This window comes from Rattus rattus, chromosome 11, assembly GCF_011064425.1.
Source record: "Rattus rattus isolate New Zealand chromosome 11, Rrattus_CSIRO_v1, whole genome shotgun sequence".
Classification (NCBI taxonomy): Eukaryota; Metazoa; Chordata; class Mammalia; order Rodentia; family Muridae; genus Rattus; species Rattus rattus.
In genome coordinates, this window is record NC_046164.1 from 97,016,820 (window position 1) to 97,037,767 (window position 20,948).

Below are 20,948 nucleotides of genomic sequence, written 5' to 3' on the forward strand. Positions count from 1 at the left end.
CTGGTCATCACACAGACACCAGTGGCTAGTGAGCCCTGGACTCACAGGGAGAAAAACAGTTTACTTAAGCTTAGGATATTTGTAAGGCAGCAGGAGAAAACTAGAGCTCCTAGGGACTAAACCACCAACCAAAGAATACATATGTTCAGACCCATGGCTCTCTCTGGCCTTAATGTAGCAGAGGATGGCCTTGTTGGCATCAACTGGAAGAGAGGCCCTTGGTCCTCTGAAGGTTTGATGCCCCAGTGTACGCACCCTTATAGAAAAAGGGGGACAGGGATGGGATAGTGGGTTTCTGGAGGGGAAACTGGGAAAGAGGATAACATTTGAAATGTAAAAAAAGAAAATATCCACCAAAAACAAAACAAAACAAACAAACAAAAAACCAAAAAAAAAAAAAAGCCACCAAAAAACACTGATGAGATCAGACGCCCTTCAGGCTAGTCTGAGAGGGAGGGGTCATGGGTCATGAAAACCTGCTTCTGCCTTCTGGTTTCTGCCTGTTACCAGAGCTGGACCAGTACCACAGCTCTTTGTACCCAAATCCCATGGGGGAGAGAGCAGACAATCCTGAGAGTTCAGAGGAGACAACTATTTCTGCTCATATTCCTGGCCCAAGAGGAACCTGCCTAGTGCCCTCTGTGCCCTCTGGGCACAGGAACATAGGAGCAGTCGGGAAGAATTCTTCCAGTTTCTGCCTGCGCCCAGAGTTGAATGCTAGTCTCCAGGAGCACTGACACCCGAGAGCAGAGGTAAGACCAACTCTTCTGCTCAGAGCGACCCACCTGGAGCCCTCAGGACACATAGACCCAGGAACAGTTTGGTTCGGTTTCTGCCTGTGCCGAGCTGAACCAGTCCCACAGCTCCCTGTACCCAGATCCAGCTGAAATAAAACAGGTCTACAGGAGTGCTGACACACCAGGCTTACAGGAGGATCAATCCACTGTCAGAGACAGCAAGACAAGATAACACCAGAGACAACCTGATGATGAGAGGCAAGTGCAGGAACCTAAACCAAGACTGCTTGGCATCATCAGAGCCCAGTTCTCCTAGCAAGGAAATACTAGATATCCAAACACACCAGAAAATCAAGATTTGGATTTAAAATTACATCTCATGATGATGATAGAGGACTTTAAGAAGGACATAATAAACTCCTTTAAAGAAATACAGGAAAACACAGGTAAACAAGTAGAAGTCCTTAAAGAGGAAACATAAAAATCCCTTAAAGAATTACAGGAAAACACAACCAAACAGGTGAAGAAATTGAACAAAACCATCCAGGATCTAAAAATGAAAGTAGAAAAATTAAAGAAATCACAAAGGGAGACAACCCTGGAGATAGAAAACTTAGGAAAGAGATCAGGAGCATGACCAACAAAATACAAGGCAGAGAATCTCAGGGGCAAAAGATAACATAGAAAACATTGACACACCATCAAAGAAAATGTAAAACACAAAAAGCTCTTAACCGAAAACATCCAGGAAATTGAGGATACAATGAGAAGATCAAACCTAAGGATAATAGGTATAGAAGAGAGTAAAGGGCCGGTAAAATATCTTCAACAAAATTATAGAAGAAAACTCCCCTAACCTAAACAAAAGCAAGAAGTAATCTCCTTTCAACAAACTCAAACATAACTTCACCTCTAACAACAAAAATATCAGGAAACAACAATCGCTATTCCTTAATATCTCTTAACAGAAATGGACTCAATTCCCCAATAAAGAGACATAGACTAACAGACTGGATACATAAAGAGGACCCAGCATTTTGCTGCATACGGGAAACACACCTCAGTCAAAACGACAGGCACTACTTCAGATTAAAAGGTTGGAAAACAATTTTCCAAGCAAATGATCCCAAGAAACAAGCTGGAGTAGCTATTCTAATATCGAATAAAATTGACTTTCAACCAAAAGTCATCAAAAAAGATAAGGAAGGACACTTCATGTTCATCAAAGGAAAAAGCCACTAAGATGAAATCTCAATCCTGAATATCTCTGCTCCAAATGCAAGGGCACCTACATTCATAAAAGAAACCTTATTACAGCTCAAAGCACACGTTGCATCTCACACAATAGTAGTGGGAGACTTCAACACCCCACTCTCAGCAAATGGACAGATCATGGAAACGGAAACTAAGCAGAGACATAGAGAAACTAACAGAAGATATGAAACAAATGGATTTAACAGATATCTATAGAACACTTCATCTTAAAAGAATATACCTTCTTCTCAGCACCTCATGGTACTTTCTCCCAAATTGACCACATAATTGGTCACAAAACAGGCCTCAACAGATCACCACGAACTAAGGCTGGTCTTCAATAACAACAAAATCAACAGAAAGTTCACATCACATGGAAGTTGAACAACGCTCTATTCAATGATAACTTGGTCAAGGAATAAATAAATGACTTTTTGGAATTTAATGAAAATGAAGGCACACGTACCCAAACTTATGGGACACAATGAAAGCAGTGCTAAGAGGAAAACTCAGCTCCGAGTGCCTCCAAAAGAAATTGTAGAGAACATACACTTGCAGCTTGACAGCTCACCTAAAAGCACTAGAATAAAAAGAAGCAAAAGGAGGAGTACACTGCAGGTAATAATCAAACTCAGGACTGAAATTAACCAAGTAGAAACAGAAAGAACTATACAAAGAATCCACAAAACCAGAAGCTTGTTCTTTGAGAAAATCAACAAGATAGATAAACTCTTAGCTAGACTAACCAGAGGGCACAGAGAATGTATCCAAATAAACAAAATCAAGAATGAAAAGGGAGACACAACAACAGAATCCGAGGTAATTCACAAAATCATCAGATCCTACTACAAAAGCCTACATTCAACAAAAACTGGAAAATCTGGATGAAATGGACAATTTTCTAGATCGATACCAGGTACCAAAATTAAATCAGGATCAGGTAAACCATCTAAACATCCAATAACTTCTAAAGAAATAGAAGGAGTTATAAAAAAATCTCTCAGGGGTTGGGGATTTAGCTCAGTGGTAGAGTACTTGCCTAGCAAGCTCAAGGCCCTGGGTTCGGTCCCCAGCTCCGGAAAAAAAAGAAAAAAAATCTCTCAACCAAAACTAGCCCAGGACCAGATGGGTTTAGTGCAAAGTTATATCAAAAATTCAAAAAAGGACTTAATACCAATACTCTTCAAGCTATCCCACAAAATAGAACACTACCCACTTTGTTTTATGAAGCTCACATGAATCTCAAGAAGGAGGATGACCAAAGTGTGGACGCTGGTGTAGTCCCCAGGAGCTCTGGTTGGTTGGTATTATTGTTCTTACGGGGTTGTAAACCTCTTCAGCTCTTTCATTTCTTTAACTCCTCCAATGGAGACCCCATTCTCAGTTCAATGGTTGCCTTTGAGAATCTGTCTATGTATCTGTCATGCTCTGGCTAAGCCTCTCAGGAGACAGCTATATCAGGCTCCTGTCAGCATGCACTTCTTGGCATCAGCAATATTGTCTGGATTTGATGGCTGTATGTATATGGGCTGGATCCCCAGATGGGGCAGGATCTGAATGGCCATCCCCTCAGTCTCTGTTCCACACTTTGTCTCCGTATCTCCTCCTATGAATATTTCTGTTCCCCTTTTAAAGAAGGACTGAAGCATGTGCACTTTGGTCATCCTTCTTCTTGAGCTTCATGTGGTCTATGGATTGTATCTTGGGTGTTTCAAGCTTTTGGGCTAATATCCACTTATCAGTGAATGCATACCATGTGTGTTTTTTTAGTGACTGGGTTAACTCCCTTAAGATGATACTTTGTAGTTCCACCCATTTGCCTATGAATTTCATGAAGTCATTGTTTTTGATAGCTGAGTAATATTCCATTGTGTAGATGTACCACATTTTCTGTATCCATTCCTCTGTTGAAGGTTCTTTCCAGCTTCTGGCTATTATAAATAAGGCTGCTATGAACATAGTGGAGTATGTGTCTTTGTTGTATGTTGGAGCATCTTTTGGGTATATGCCCGAGAGGTATAGCTGGGTCCTCAGATAGTGCAGTGTCCAATTTTGTAAGGAACCTCCAGACTGATTTCCAGGGTGGTTGTACCAGCTTGTAATCCCACCAGCAATAGAGGAGTATTTCTTTCTTTTTTTTTTTTCTCATCTTTATTAACTTGAGTATTTTTTTTTAAGATTTATTCATTTATTATATATAAGTACACTGTAGCTGTCTTCATATACACCAGATATCTTTATCAGATATCAGGTATCAGATCTCTTTACAGATGGTTGTGAGCCACCATGTGGTTGCTGGGAATTGAACTCAGGACCTCTGGAAGAGCAGTCGGGGCTCTTAACCACTGAGCCATCTCTCCAGCCCAACTTGGGTATTTCTTATATTTCAATTGTTATTCCCTTTCCCAGTTTTCGGGCCAACATCCCCCAACCCAACCCCTCCCTCTCCCCTTCTATATGGGTGTTCCCCTCCCCATCCTCCCCCCATTACCGCCCTCTCCCCAACAGTCACGTTCACTGGGGGGTTCAGTCTTGGCAGGACCAAGGGCTTCCCCCTCCACCTGTGCCCTTACTAGGATATTCATTGCCACCTATGCGGTTGGAGCCAGGGTCAGTCCATGTATAGTCTTTGGGTAGTGGCTTAGTCCCTGGAAGCTCTGGTTGCTTGATATTGTTGTTCGTATGGGGTCTCAAGCCCCCTCAAGATCTTTCAGTCCTTTCTCCGATTCCCTCAACGGGGGGGTCCCATTCTCAGCTCAGCGATTTGCTGCTGGCATTCGCCTATGCATTTGCAATATTCTGACTGTGTCTCTCAAGGAGAGATCTACATCTGGTTCCTGTCAGCCTGCACTTCTTTGCTTCATCCATCTTATCTAGTTGGGTGGCTGTATATGTATGGTCCACATGTGGGGCAGGCTCTGAATGGGTGTTTCTTCTGTCTCTGTTTTAAACTTTGCCTCCCTATTCTAGAGGAGTGTTTCTTATTCTCCACTTCCTCCCCAGCGTCTATTGTCACTTGAGTTATTGATCTTAGCCATTCTGACTGGTGTGAGATGGAATCTCAGGGTTGTTTTGATTTGCATTTCCCTGATGACTAAGGATGTTGAACTTTTTTTAGGTACTTCTCAGACATTTGATATTCCTGAGATGAGAATTCTTTATTTAGCTCTGTACCCCATTTTTTAAACAGGGTTATTTAATTCTCTGGAGTCTAACTTCTTGAGTTCTTTTAATAGATATTAGCCCTCCTTTGGATGCTGTTTTGTCCTAATGACAGTGTCCTTTTTCTTGCAGAAGCTTTGCAGCTTTATGAGATCTGATTTGTCAACTCTTAATCTTAGAGCATTAGCCATTGGTGATCTGTTCAGGAAATTTTCCCCAGTGCCCATGTGTCGAGGCTTTTACCCACTTTTTCTTCTAATAGTTGAGTGTATCTGGTTTGATGTGGAGGTCCTTGATCCACTTGGACTTAAGCTTTGTACATGGTGATAAGAATGGTTCGATCTGCATTCTTCTACTTGCTGACCTCCAGTTGAACCAGCACCATTTGCTGAAAATGCTGTCTTTTTTTCCCACTGAATGGGTTTAGCTCCTTTGTCAAAGATCAAGTGACCATAGCTGTGTGGGTTCCTTTCTCTGTCTACAGTTCTATTCCACTGATCTCCCTGCCTGTCTCTGTACCAATACTGTGCAGTTTTTATCACTATTGCTCTGTAATCAGATTGGAGTCAGGGATGGTGATTCCCCCAGAAGTTCTTTTATTGTTGAGGATAGTTTTAGGTATCCTGGCTTTTTTGTGATTCCAAAGGAATTTGCAAATTGCTCTTTCTAACTCTGAAGAATTGAGTTGGAATTTTGATGGGGATTGCATTGAATCTGTAGATTGCTTTTGGCCAGAGGGCCATTTTTACTATATTAATCCTGCCAACCCGTGAGCATGAGAGATCTTTCCATCTTCTGAGATCTTCTTCAATTTCTTTCTTCAAAGACTTGAAATTCTAGTCATACAGAACTTTCACTTGCTTGGTTAGAGTCACACCCAGGTATTTTGTGTTATTTGTGACTAGTAATGGGTGTCATTTCCCTAATTTCTTTTTCAGCTTGTTTATCCTTTGAGTAGAGGAAGGCTACTTATTTGTTTATAAGTTAGTTTTATATCCAGCCACTTTGTTGAAGTTGTTTATCAGGCTTAGTAGTTCTCTGGTAGAATGTTTGAGATCACGTAAGTATACTATCATATTATCTGCAAATAGTGATATTTTGACTTCTTCCTTGCCAATTTGTATCCCTTTGACCTCCTTTTGTTGCCTGATTGCTCTGGTTAGGACTTTTGAGCACTATATTGAATAAGTGGGGAGGGATTTTAGTGGGATTGCTTCAACTTTCTCTCCATTTAGTTTGATGTTACCTACTGATTTGCTGTATATTGCTTTTACTGTGTTTAGGTATGGGCCTTGAATACCTGATCTTTCTAAGACTTATGTCATGAAGGCGTGTTGAGTTTTGTCAAATGATTTCTCAGCATCTAATGAGATGATCAAGTGGATTTTTCTTTGAGTTTGTTTATATAGTGAATTATGTTGTTGGATTTCCGTATACTGATCCATCCCTCCATCCCTGGGATGAAGCCTACTTGGTCATGATTGATGATTGTTTTGATGTGTTCTTGGATTCGATTTGTGAGATTTTTATTGACTATATTTTCATCTATATTCATAATGGAAATTGGTCTGACATTCTCTTTCTTTGTCGGGTCTTTGTGTGGTTTTGGTATAAGCATAATTTTGGCTTCATAGAAGGGGTTGGGTAGTGTTGCTTCTGTTGCTATTTTGTGGAATAGTTTGGACAGTATTGGTATTAGTTCTTCTTTGAAGGTCTGTTACCATTCTGAACTAAACCCATCTGGACTTTTTTTGGTTGGGAGACTTTTAATAACTGCTTCTGTTTCTTTAGGTGTTAACAGATTGTTTAGATGGTTTATCTGATCCTGATTTAACTTTGGCACCTGGTACTTGTCTAGAAAATTTTCCATTTCATCCAGATTTTCCAGTTTTGTTGAATATAGGCTTTTGTAGTAGGATCTGATGATTTTTTCAATTTTGTCAGATTCTGTTGTGATGTCTCCCTTTTCATTTCTGATTATGTTAATTTGGATACTGTCTCTGTGCCCTCTGCTTAGTCTTGCTAAGGGTTTGTCTATCTTGTTGATTTTTTTTTTTCAAAGACCAGCAAAACCAGCTGCTGGTTTTGTTGGTTCATTGTATAGTCCTTTTTGTTTCTACTTGGTTGACTTTAGCCCTGAATTTGACTTTTTCCTGCTATCTACTCCTTTTTGGTATATTTGTTTCTTTTTGTTCTAGATCTTTTCCGTGGACTGTCAGGCTGCTAGTGTATGCTCTCTACTCTTTCTTTTTAAAGGCACTCAGAGCTATGAGTTTTCCTCTTAGCACTGCTTTCATTGTAGCCCATAAGTTTGGGTAGTTGTGCCTTCATTTTCATTAAATTCTAAAAAGCCTTCATTTCTTTCTTTATTTCTTCCTTGACCAGGTTATCATTGAGTAGAGCATTGTTCAGCTTCCATGTGTATGTGAGCTTTTATCGTTTTTTGTTATTGAAGACCAGCCTTGTCCATGGTGATCTGATAGGATGCATAGGATTATTTCTATCTTCTTTTACCTGTTGCAGCCTGTTTTGCAGCTGATTATATGGTCAGTTTTGGAGAAGGTACCATGAGGTGCTGAGAAGAAGGTGTATCCTTTTGTTTTAGGATGAAATGTTCTATAGATATCTGATAAATCCATCTGGTTAATAACTTCTGTTAGTTTCTCTATGTCCCTGTTTCGTTTCTGTTTCCATGATCTGTCCATTACTGAGAGTGGAGTTGTGAAGTCTCCCACTATTATTGTGTGAGGTGCAATGTGTGCTTTGAGCTTTAGTAAGGTTTCTTTTACGTATGTAGGTGCCCTTGTATTTGGGGCATAGATATTTAGGATTGAGAGTTCATCTTGGTGGATTTTTCCTTTGATGAATATGAAGTGTCCTTCTTTATCTTTTTTGATGACTTTTAGTTGAAAATTGACTTTATTTGATATTAGAATGGCTACTCCAGCTTCCTCTTCTGACCATTTGCTTGGAAAGTTGTTTTCCAGCCTTTCACTCTGAGGTAGTGTCTGTCTTTGTCTCTGAGGTGTGTTTCCTGTAGGCAGCAGAATGCAGGGTCCTCATTGCGTATCCACTTTGTTAATCTATGTCTTTTTATTGAGGAGTTGAGACCATTGATGTTGAGAGATATTAAGGAATAGTGATTATTGCTTCCTGTTATATTCATATTTGGATGTGAGGTTATGTTTGTGTGCTTTTCTTCTCTTTGTTTTGTTGCCAAAACGATTAGTTTCTTGCCTCTTCTTGGGTATAGCTTGCCTCCTTATGTTGGGCTTTACCATTTATTATCCTTTGTAGTGCTGGATTTGTAGAAAGATATTGTGTAAATTTGGTTTTGTCATGGGATATCTTGGTTTCTCCATCTATGTTAATTGAGAGTTTTGCATGATACAGTAACCTGGGCTGGCATTTGTGTTCTCTTAGGGTCTATATGACATCTGCCCAGGATCTTCTGGCTTTCACAGTCTCCGGTGAGAAGCCTGATGTAATTCTTATAGGTCTGTCTGCATTTTGCATTTTCTCTGATGTTTGTGTCAATGTTTTCTATGGTATCTTCTGCCCTTGAGATTCTCTCTTCTCTCATTTGTCAATCTCCCTTATTGGTGATGCTTGTGTCTATGACTACTGATCTTTTTCCTAGGTTTTCTATTTTCATTTTTAGATCCTGGATGGTTTTGTCCAATTCCTTAACCTGTTTGGTTGTGTTTTCCTGTAATTCTTTTTTTTTTTTTTTTTGGTTTTTTTTTTCGGAGCTGGGGACCGAACCCAGGGCCTTGCGCTTGGTAGGCAAGCGCTCTACCACTGAGCTAAATCCCCAACCCCTTTCCTGTAATTCTTTAAGAGATTTTTGTATTTTCTCTTTAAGGGCTTCTACTTGTTTATCTTGTTTTTCTGTATTTCTTTACAGGGGTTATTTATGTCCTTCTTAACCTCCTGTATTATCATCCTGAGATATGATTTTAAATCCAAATCTTGCTTTTCTAGTGTGTTTGGATATCCAGATTTTGCTTTGGTGTGAGAACTGGGCTCTGATGATGCCAAATAGTCTTGGTTTCTGTTACTTAGGTTACTGTGCTTGTCTCTTGCCATCTTGTTACCTCTGGTGTTAGCTGGTCTTGCTGTCTATGACAGTGGCTTGATGGTTCTGTAAGCCTGTGTCTTAGCACTCGAGAGACTAGCTTTCTCCTAGCGGATCTGGGTACATAGAACTGTGTCACAGGGTCAGCTCTTGGTGCAGGTGAAAACCGGGAGGATCCTGTCCCAGACTGCTTTTCGGTTCCTCTTTCCAGAGAGCTCCAAATGGGTTCCTCTTGGCCCAGGAATGTTAGTAGAAGTGGTGGTCTCACCTGTGCTCTCAGGATTGTCCCCACTTCTGATAGTCCAGCTCTATCCCCAGAGGATCTGGGTGCAGAGAGCTGTGGCACAGGGTCAGTTCCAGGCTGGGCCTTATCTTTTAACTGGGTTGTTTGTTTCTTTGATGTCATTCTTCTCGAGTCTTTTTGTTTGTCTCGAATCTTGGATCTTGATATTAATTCTCAGTCAGGTGTTTAAGCAGCAAATATTTTCTCCAATTCTGTAATCTTCCTCTTCACCCAGTTGACAGTTTGCTTTACTCAGAAACATTTACAATATTTAAATTTTGCATATTAGTGTGTGGAGATCTGTGTACTGAGAACTGTGGGACTAGGTCAACTCCGGGTGCAGACAGAAACCAGAAGTTATTTACTTGTATATTGAGATGTGTTTTCACTCTACGGCTGCAGCTGTATCAGACTTAGTATTTAACCCAGGCTGGCCTCACAACTTCTTAAAGAATAAAACAAAACAAAATCCTCCTTTGTCATCTTAACAGATGTGAAGGTTACAGATTTGATCCATCATTCTTTATCCTTTAATTCTGTTATAACTTAGTAATTTAATTCATTAAAGGTGCAAAAGAGACTCTCTGTACATTTATTTCTAATATAGTACACTCACAGAAGAGTGTCCAGTCCTAAGTGAGGACTTGGTGAGTGGTTACGCAGGCAGCAGCAACTGTGCAGTTACTAACTACTGAATATCATTTTACAGGACACTTTGCAGCAGTTGATTATGATGTCATTACCAAATATCTTAGTCATTGGCAAAAATCCCTTTTCTGGTAAGTTTTAAGTCTGTCTGATATGATAATAATAGCTTATGTTTGTATCACACTAGTTACATTTACCAAGGCCTTGGTTATCTCAGTTCTCAGGTTTTTCACAACCTCATTTGAAAAGTTGAGGTTGATATTACTGTGTATGGAGAGAAAAGATGCTTATAGTTTTTTAGTTGTTGGTGAGGTATACAAACTCAACAGTAAATTTTTTGTGCTACATCAAACTGGTCTTGGTGATGGTTGGTCTTTATTATCTCATTCTTAGCAATGGTGTTAGAAAAGGAATGGTGTTGAACAACTGAGGTTCATACCCACCCACATGCCTATTTACTGTTGCCAAAATGGTTGGCACTATGGCCATTTCTTTCCCGTTTGTTTGCTAGTTTGTGTTTGTAATCATAGTGTTGAATCTTTGACCTGATAACTACTAGCCAAACTCCTCTATAATTGAGCAGTATTCCAACTGTTAAGTTGAAAGTTTTACTGATGAACATTAATTTATATTGAACTATATCATAGTGCGAAGATGAGAGGAAGTTTCCTTTATTTAAATTATTATACATAGTGATTGTTACTCCTTTACTAGAATTTTATTTGTATTTGTATTTTGCCATTTATGGAACTTAATCTGAGGACCTCACCTATACCAAACATTCACTGTAATCATTACCCTAGAATTTAAAATTTGAACAATTGAGTAACTAGCAGCTATAAAACATTTCAGCAAAGGACTTAATCCTTGTGGGCTGCATGATATTTAAATTGAATATATCGTCTCTAACCTGATTGAAATCAAAATAAAATTAAAAAAATGTAAGATGAAAGCAGCTGTTTTTACAGAGGGACATTAAATGCATTAGTAGTGAACTCAGTTAGGAATTCACTAACCTAAGTAATCTTTAGAGATACTCTAGGATATTTGGTTGTATAAGTAAAGAGGAAGATTAGTGTGTAAAATGTGATTATTTCTGATTCTATATGTATTTAGTAAGTAACTATCATATCATAGAGTAGACATGGTTTATGTGCTAGGGGTTCTTGGTTTGGTGAAAGTTCCAAAGATTACTATGAGATGATAAAATTCATATAGCAAAGACGTGTACTAAATGCTAAGATATGTAAAAACACAGAGCTGTTGACTGTTTTTTAAATTGCCAGGGTTAGGGTTACGAACTGTGGTCACTGGATCAAGAAAGACCACACAGATGTCAGATGTATCTAGATTGATGGGGGTGATTCACTACAGAACTGAGGGAAGGACAGCGATGTCTGACCAGAGTTAGGACAGAAGTGTGTGTGTATACTCACGTGTGATGACTGTTAAGATGGTGTAGTAGTCTGGAAAATTGATTAAGGGAAAGTACGAGAAGTCTCTAATATAAAGATTTAAAATTCATCACAGGTACATTAACCCAATAGTGAAAAATCTTTCTGAACATTACATGTTTGTGAATGTTCAACCAAATATTTAAGGCAATCTTAATTAAATGCTGTTGACTTGTTCTACAGTTCTTTTCTGGACTGATAACAGTTTTTTATATATATTGCTTTCTTAAAATTTATTATTGTGAAATAAGATGTCATTCTGTAGCCCCAGGCTAGACTGGAACTCACTATGTAGTCCACGCTAGCTCATACAGTTCTACTTTAGTCTCCTAAAAGCTGGAATTATAGGTGTGAACTACCACAGCCAGATAATTTTATTAAACTTACTGTGATAGACATTTAAGGTTCTGAAGGATGAACTTGTGTAGTGAGAAACATATTTAAATTATATAGGTAGACGAACCCTAATGTTTGTATTTTAATAAGAAACCAAAGGATAACAGTCCTAATAGCAGCCACTCTGGCATGTTCTTCTATCAGCATAATATAAAAGGCTGCTATAATATAATCTATAGGAAAGGGATAGATGCAGTTAACATACTTAGATTAAAGCTTATTTATGTGCATTGTTAACTCTTTGACTAATAGGGATATCCTTGCCATGTCTTCTGCTGTTCTCACTTTGTGTACCCATAAGCCACATGTGTAAGTCCCACCATTTGTTTACAAAATTCATCTTTTTGTCAAGTGGTGATGTTTTCTCTAGAATTGATTGTCCCAGTGTTTGAAAGAGTTTTAAACAAAGCTAAATGGCTATACTTACTAGGTTTTTATTTCAGAACAAGGTACAGAAGAAGTTAAAAAGTTGCTTTTACTCCTACTTGGTTGTGCAGTTCAGGTAAGTTAAAATACTTCTTTACATTTTCATTCTTTTAAACTGTTCTTGAGGCTCTAGTTTTCTGAAAGACTAGGTAATCTTAACTCTTATCACCTTATAAAGAAATTATGTTGAAGATTTCTCTTATTTTAGAAAATCAGTTATAGCATTAATGCCATGTTTTAAATGCTTTAGTTATTTTTTTTTCTATTTAGAGGCTTCTAGTGACTCAGATCTTCATACTCCTTTTGAGACATCTTCTGGTTTACTTGTGCAAATTTATGCTTTAGGAAAAGAGAAGTGGGATTAGCAGTAAGAGAGGGTTTGGATCTAGTAGCAGTAGGTTAAGAGCACTGACTGCTCTTCCAGGAGAAACTATGTTTGACTCCTATGTCCCACATGGTGGCTCATAGCTGTCTGTAGCTCCATTCTCATGGAGTCTAACAGCCTCTTCTGGCCTTGTGGGCACCAGGCACACCCCTGGTGCACAGAAATACATCCAGGCAAACTCTCACATAAAAATAAATAAATCTTAGAGAATTTGCGGGAAGTGTTTTTGGATGTGGTGTTTGTGTATGTGCTTAACTGGCAAAGTATGTCCATGTAGGCATATGAAGACCAGAAGTCAGTATCAGGTGTCTTTTTCACTTACCTTATTTCTTAAGATAGGATATCTCACCAAACCCAGAACTCACTGATTCAGCTATAATTGCTGGCCAGCAAGTTCCAGCAATCCTTCTGTCTCTGCCTCCCAGCATCGGAGTTACAGTCCACACAAATGCACCCAGATTTTTGTTCAGGTACTGGGGATCTGAACCCAAGTCCTCATGCATATTCAGCATGCATTTTTCTAACAAAGAATCTCCCTTGGCCCTATTGCTCCTTTATAGACATCCATATCTATAATGATAGCCAAGATTTATTGAATACATAGTTTGCCCGTGTTACATTTTGTATAATTTTTTCTTACAATCTTTTTCTCAAATAAGATTAGCATTTGGGTAGATATTTAAGTTATTTAACAAAATGGATAGTTGTGAGTTTACTGTGCTGCTTTAATAACTACAGTGGGAGTCTATGTATCTTCAACAAATTTAGATTTAGCTGTATTTGCTAGTAGGTTAAATAATAGGTTAAAGAACACTCGTCTGACTTTCAAATCTACTATATTAGGTCTTCCATTAAATTAACTTAAAAACAACAACGTGTGTGTGTGTGTGTGTGTGTGTGTGTGTGTGTGTGTGTGTGTGTGCGTGTGTGCGCGCGCGTGCATGTGTGTACCGTTTTTGATAGAATGAACTATTTTGGGTTTCATATCAGGACTTTTTTTGTTTCTGTTTTTTGTTTTGTTTGTTTGTTTTTATTTTGTTTTTTGAAACAGGGTCTCATGTGCCCCTCAAACTCATTATGTAGCTCTGGTTGACCTTCCAGTGCTGGAATTGCAGGTGTGCACCACCATTCCCAATGTATATAGTGCCTGGAATTGAACATTTGTGTTCATGTATGCTAGGCAAACACTCTTCCAACTAAGCTATAGACCTACCTATGAAATGAGATATTTGTAAACAAACAATCGAATTCACTGGCAATAGTCCACATTTTATATTCTAGAATTTGTTGGCTTTCAGAGATGACTGCTTTGGAGATACAAATTTACATATACTTTTAAACATGTATGGGGATCAATATGACTATATATATGTTCAATACATACATATATATGATAAAGAATCAGGTCAGGATTATTGGTATACCTACCACCTTAAGAAATTTTTTTGTTTTGTTTTAAGGGCACACAAAATCCTCTGTACTAGTAATTTTGAAATGATCCTACTGTACTATATATAACATTAGATGTTATCACCCTATCCATTTATCTGTGTACTTGTATCAATTAGCAGTCCCCTGTTCTAATCTATTTCTACTCCAACCCACCATCTTTCTATTCTTAATACCCTTTCTAGCTTTTAGTAACTACTGTGGGGGCCCTATTCATATATAAATTTAGTCATTACAGTTCTATAATGTGTTGTACATGATTGTTTATTTAACAACCAATTAAATATTTACATAAATATGTTGTTTGTTATTGCTGCTATTCTAATTTGGTTATCATGTCCTTAGCTGGAAATACTTTCCTTACTCATTTATAACTACTATATACTGCATTTGTGTATAAAAATGCCTTAGTTCGTGAATGTTATAATAATCAGTGTAACAGTGTAACTATAAATGCTGAGTATCTCAAGGTAGTGCTAGTGAAGAAACAGTGACTTGTTAAATGGAATTAAAAGGCTTATAAAATGGAATGTATATTTCTTTTTTAAACCATAACAGGAAAACATAAGACAGTTGGATTAGGGTACTCTGAGTGAATCTTAATTTACATTTTATAATAACTCTGCTATTTTATGTTCTGATTGGCTAAAAACTATTTATAGAAATGTTAAAAGGTTGGGATTACTATCCCTGTAAAGCTGCTTTATACATGCTGTAACATACAGTTAAAAAGTTAATTCACAGTTATTCTTACAAGACCGGTTTAATATTTCTGAGCCCAAAAAAGATTAGTGATTTTAAGCCTATTGATTCTAATTCCATTCCCTTCAAAACTCTTCAATTCTTGCTCATAACTAGAATTTGTGCTTTCCTGGTAATTTACTTTTAAAGATTTGTATATCATAGCATAGTTTAGTTTTCACTGAACATAGAACTCTAGGTGACGTATGGATTATATAATGACAGAAGTAGAGCATTAGAAACTTAACTTGAATCAGAGCGTTGTAAGTTTCTTAATGATCAAAGAGCCAGTTTTTCTTCTTGGAGGCTTATTGTCTTCGCTGGCTCTGTAATTGGCCCGGGAGATGTATCTTAGCTGGGCACAAGGCAGTGCTGTCTATTTTGTATGCACCTCTCATTTGGTAGCCTCAAGAATACAATTGGATTAGCAGTTGAATTGCAGTGTAAGAGTGTAGACAGAGGCAGAGGTGAAGATGTGTGCTGTTATTTATTCCTTATTGGGAAAAGATGAGGTTCATATTTTATGTTTTTAGCTAAAGTAAAACTTTTAAAAAGTAAATGATAAGGAATGCCACCTATCGGGTACATGTGTATTTATATACAGTATTAAATTTTGCCTCTGGTTACTTTGTTGCAGTAGAAAACAAACCAAATATTGAACTGGGTCGTCAGAGTTAGTTTCTTCTAAGATTAATAGGATGAATATGAGAGAATAAATTGTAAGCTTGAAGTAAAATTGCCTGGTTTCTTTTCCTCAAGAAGAAAGGCAGTATTGTTTGGTGACAGTCGGGGACTGACTGAGCATTTTGGCAGTATTCTGAATTCTGCCAGTGACTCACTGTGGGTTTTGGCAAGGAACTTGTTCCCTCTGAAACAAGTTCTTGATTCTTTACTTCTCTGTTTGTAAAGTTAGCATAATAATATCCTGACCTTAGATATGTTGTGTAATATTTTCCAACTTTAGAACTTTCTTGCATAAAATAGTGTAGATTACAGTGCCAGGCTCTTAATTGTTTCAAAATCATTGCATCTTCATTAGCTAAGTATATCTGAGAGGTTGTTTAAATGTAGAAAAAATCCTCAGTGTGCTGTTCAAATATAATGCTTGGTGTGTTTTTATTTTTATATAGTATTTTAAGGACAATACAGAGTCTAAATGGCTTCTCCCCCCTTTCCTTACTTCAGTGTCAGAAAAAGGAAGAATTTATTGAAAAAATTCAAGGTTTAGATTTTGATACGAAAGCAGCAGTTGCCGCACATATTCAAGAGGTAATCACTTATGTATATTAATTTTTATGAAGTTTACAGTGTGTGTTTTAAATATTATCTCCCCAAATATTTAGTTACCCAATGAACAAGAACAATTAAAGATCAAATATAAATTAAACTTATATTTATATCTTCACTTTAGAGATAGATAATTTTATAAGTGAATTTTATTATACACAGTGCTTGCTACACATTTATTCTCACTATTGTCTATGAGAAAATGAAAATCTGGAGGAGTGGAGTTTGTGTCTTTATCAGGTAACACAGACTGAAGGAGAGGGGTGAAGATAATATGTGTCTCTATGTGCTTTTTCTCTTAAATGAATGATCATTTTTGTTGAGCTGTTATTTGAATTACATAAGTACATTAATTTTGAAAATAATTTATGTAAAAAGCTGATGTACTGTGTCAAATTATCGATGTTAATGAAATTTATTAAAATTTATTTTATTTTTTTTATCTTTATTAACTTGAGTATTTCTTATTTACATTTCGATTATTATTCCCCTTCCCGGTTCCGGGCCAACATCCCCCTAACCCCTCCCCTTCCCCATCCTCCCCCATTACCACCCTCCCCCCAACAATCACATTCACTGGGGGTTCAGTCTTAGCAGGACCCAGGGCTTCCCCTTCCACTGGTGCTCTTACTAGGATATTCATTGCTACCTATGAGGTCAGAGTCCAGGGTCAGTCCATGTATAGTCTTTAGGTAGTGGCTTAGTCCCTGGAAGCTCTGGTTAACCATAACTATTTACTCATGAGCTTTAATTCTATGTCTTTTACGAATTAGGCTACATATTAAATTTTACATGTTAGGAAATAGTTTTAAAGTTGTGAAAATTAGCAGTATTTTAAATATTCTCAGGATTATATTCAAGAGATATCTTTTTCTTAGTTAACTAAGAGTCCAGATGAGAATTTATTTAAATTTAGTTAAAATGTTTAGGTTATCATCATTAACTTCAAATTGCCTTTTGTACTTAATTACTTTTGTACTTAATTTTGTACTAAAATGAAATCGATAAGCATTAGCCATTCTTTGATTATTTCTTTTTCTTGCCTCTGTAAAGGTGACTCATAATCAGGAAAATGTGTTTGATCTGCAATGGATGGAAGTGACAGACATGTCTCAGGAAGACACAGAACCACTCTTGAAGAGCATGGCCTCACACCTCAGAAGACTCATCGATGAGCGAGATGAGCATTCGGAGGTTAGTGAATTGTGTTTATTTTATCATGAAATGTTGCCTTTTATATTCAAATATATATAAATATATATATATATATTTATATTTATATATATATTATAAATAAAAGGCAGTGGTAGCACAGTCCTTTAATCCCAGCACTCAGGAGGCAGAGACAGGTGGTTCTGTACGTCCAAGGCCAACCTAGTCTACAGAGTCAAGTTACAAGACAACCAGGGCTGCCCAGAGAAATCCAGTCTCAAAAACTGAGCTCCCCCCACCTCCAAATAAACAAAAAAGGATAGTTGTCTAGAATTGATACCCTGTTTCTTAGGAGGAGGTAATAAACTATAGTCATCCTTTGGTATCTAGGGAGCATACTGGTTCTAGGACCTAGGACCTTCTTGACATCCTAAAATCAATCCCAGCCCTTGAGTTTGAGGCTAGCCTGATCTAAACAGTGAGTTCCAGGACAGCCAGAGATACACAGAGAAACCCTGTCTCCAAAAGCTTTTTTTTTTCTTTAAAAAAAAAAAAAAAGATACTAAAACTATGAATACTCTTTAAAAAAATGGTACAGAGTTTATAAACCTACAAATATCTTGTATATGTTAAATCATTTTTATTTACATATAATAATGAATAGTATATAAATAATATACAAATAGTTGTTATGCTGTATTACTTAGGGAGTGGTGACAAGAAAAAGTGTGCAGTACAAACATCGGGATTCTTCACCCTTACTGTTTTCTGTCCACACTTGGTTTAGTTTGCAGATATGAAACCTACATGGTATACCAACTATAATGTCTTTCTTTTGTTTTTACTGTGTGTGGGAAGGTGGGATTTGAAAGGAAATAAAAGAACTTCAGATTATTAGAATAAGCAAATTATTCTTAGTTCTTTTTTTCTTTTTAAATTAGTATTATTCTGATTTTATTCTCGTGTTTTCCAAGTCACCTCTATTACTTTGGCAGTAGTGTAGAAATGTAGAACTGTATATAGTTGATGTAAGTGGAAAAACCATTGACTTGAAGCTCAAGAATTTCAAAAATTTCTTGGTTTGCCTATCTGATCCCAGATTAGTGGGGGAAGTAACAGGCTGTCTTGCTCAAACAACCCTTTTGTTTTTGTTCTTTAAAATTATTTTACAAGGTCTCGTGGACCCCAGACTGGTCTCAAAGCCAGTATGTATCTGAGGGTGACCATGAATTTAATCTCTCTTCCTGCTTCTACTTCCCAAGTGCTGTGATTTTAGCTGTGAGCAACCAGGACGAGCCTTGAGACCTCGTTGGTCAAATTTAAGCAGCTGACATATCTAGAGCAAAGTCCTTAAGCTGAGTTTACCTGGAATCCTTTTTTAAACTTAATTTTATCTCACCTGTATGTGATGATTTAGTATTTCCTAATATCACTCAGGTGCTTCAAAATTGTACTCTTGAAGAATATCAACAGAAGCAGTTACAACCAAAGAAAGTTTAGCAGTTCACAAAACAGTCTCATTATTGCCTACATTATTATTATCATCAGGACTCCTGGTGATCATTGACTAACTGTTCAAAGTTTAAAATACTCAGGTATGTTTAATTATCTGCAAGATGATAGTTATGATGAAACTGGGAAGAAACATAAGTCTGAAAAATTTACCATTACTAGTAATTTTAGTTAGGTTGATACCAACTTGGTAAAGTATTCTAAACTTTGTAATTTAGGAAAAATGTATAGTGGAGGAACAAATTATAGGAAGAGGCCAGCAATGTATTTAAGTTTTTTTGTGTACTTAGTTAACTATCAAAAAGAAATTTAGAATCATTTTAGATTTAGACCTCTTACAGGTTTCGAAAACAGTAATAGTCACCATAAATAACTTGTATTGAACAAATGAATCTCACATATAAAATAGGAACAATATTTATTTAAATAAAGCAAATACATATAGACCATGTTTCAAATAGCAGAACTAACTACAAACAATATAGTCCTTTTCTCTGAGTGGTAGTGAATAAAACTGAAAAAAAGACCAAGAATTTTTTGACCATTTAAGATCTAGATGCAATACATATTACATAAAAGGACTGCTTACTTTTTATTATTGCATAAATTACACTTATGTCCCTCCTATGGCAAATTTCCATAATGTCATGGCAAAACTTAGGTACACAGTTATCAAGCCTCAGATACACTCACATCTGTAAGTATATAGGTACATATATAGGTACAAGCATTTTAAGTATAAGATATAAAGGTAGCAAATGTAATTCATATGTGTTCAACCATTCTTAAAAGATTTTAAAACAGGATTAAAATCCCTTTTAAGAATAGTTTTCTTGGCCCAGAGCCAGGACTGTTTCACAGACCTCAGACATAACACCTGCCTGCAGAGAGCTCCACTGCCAGGAGTGCCAGCTCCAATGATCACAGGCCCGCAGGAGAGAAAACCTCCAGTCAGAGACATCAAGACCAACTAACATCAGAGATAACCAGATGGCAAGAGGCAAGCGCAGGAACCTAAGCAACAGAAACTGAGACTACTTTGCATCATGAGAACCCAGTTCTCCCAGCACAGCAAATGCTAGGTATCCAAACACACCAGAAAAGGAAGATTTGGGTTTAAAATCACATCTCATGATGATGATATAGGACTTTTAAGAAGGACATAAATAACTCCCTTAAAGAAATACAGGACAACACAGTAGAAGCCCTTAAAGAGAAAACACAAAGATCCCTTAAAGAATTACAGAAAAACACAACCAAACAGGTGAAGGAATTAAACAAAACCACCCAGGATCTAAAAATGGAAATAGAAACAATAAAGAAATCACAAAGGGTGACAACCCTGGAGATAGAAAATCTAGGGAAGAGATCAGGAGTCATAGATGGAAGCATCACCAACAGAATACAAGAGATAGAAGAGAAAATCTCAGAGGCAGAAGATACCATAGAAAACATTGACAAAGTAGTCAAAGAAAATGCAAAAAGCAAAAAATTCCTAACCCAAAACATTCACGAAATCCAAGACAAAATGAGAAGACCAAACCTAAGAATAATAGGTATAGAAGAGAACAAAAATTCCCAACTTAAAGGCCAGTAAATAGCTTCAACAAAATTATAAAAGAAAACTTCCCTAACCTAAAGAATGCCCATGAACATACAAGAAGCCTAGAGAACTCCAAATAGATTGGACCAGAAAAGAAATTCCACCTGTCACATAATAGTCAAAACACCAAGTGCACAAAAGAAAGAATATTAAAAGCAGTAAGGGAAAAAGGTCAAGTAATATATAAAGGCAGACCTATCAGAATTACACCAGACTTCTCAACAGAGACTATGAAAGCCAGAAGATCCTGGATAGATGTCATACAGACCCCAACAGAAAACAAATGCCAGCCCAGGCTACTATATCCAGCAAAACTTTCAATTAAGATAGATGGAGAAACTAAGATATTCTATGACAAAACCAAATTTACACCATATCTTC

At 37.2% G+C, this 20,948-nt stretch overlaps 1 protein-coding gene across 2 annotated transcripts in view; it reads left to right on the top strand.

Moving 5' to 3' along the window:
- Ccdc88a (coiled-coil domain containing 88A) overlaps nt 1–20,948 on the top strand; it is a 160,564-nt gene that overhangs the window by 41,175 nt on the left and 98,441 nt on the right. For both annotated transcript variants that reach the window (XM_032916264.1, XM_032916263.1), the window contains exons 4-7: nt 10,224–10,293; nt 12,456–12,514; nt 16,199–16,282; nt 17,354–17,494. In XM_032916264.1, the coding sequence (XP_032772155.1) occupies nt 10,224–10,293; nt 12,456–12,514; nt 16,199–16,282; nt 17,354–17,494 (354 nt within the window). The remainder of the gene's footprint in view (nt 1–10,223; nt 10,294–12,455; nt 12,515–16,198; nt 16,283–17,353; nt 17,495–20,948) is intronic.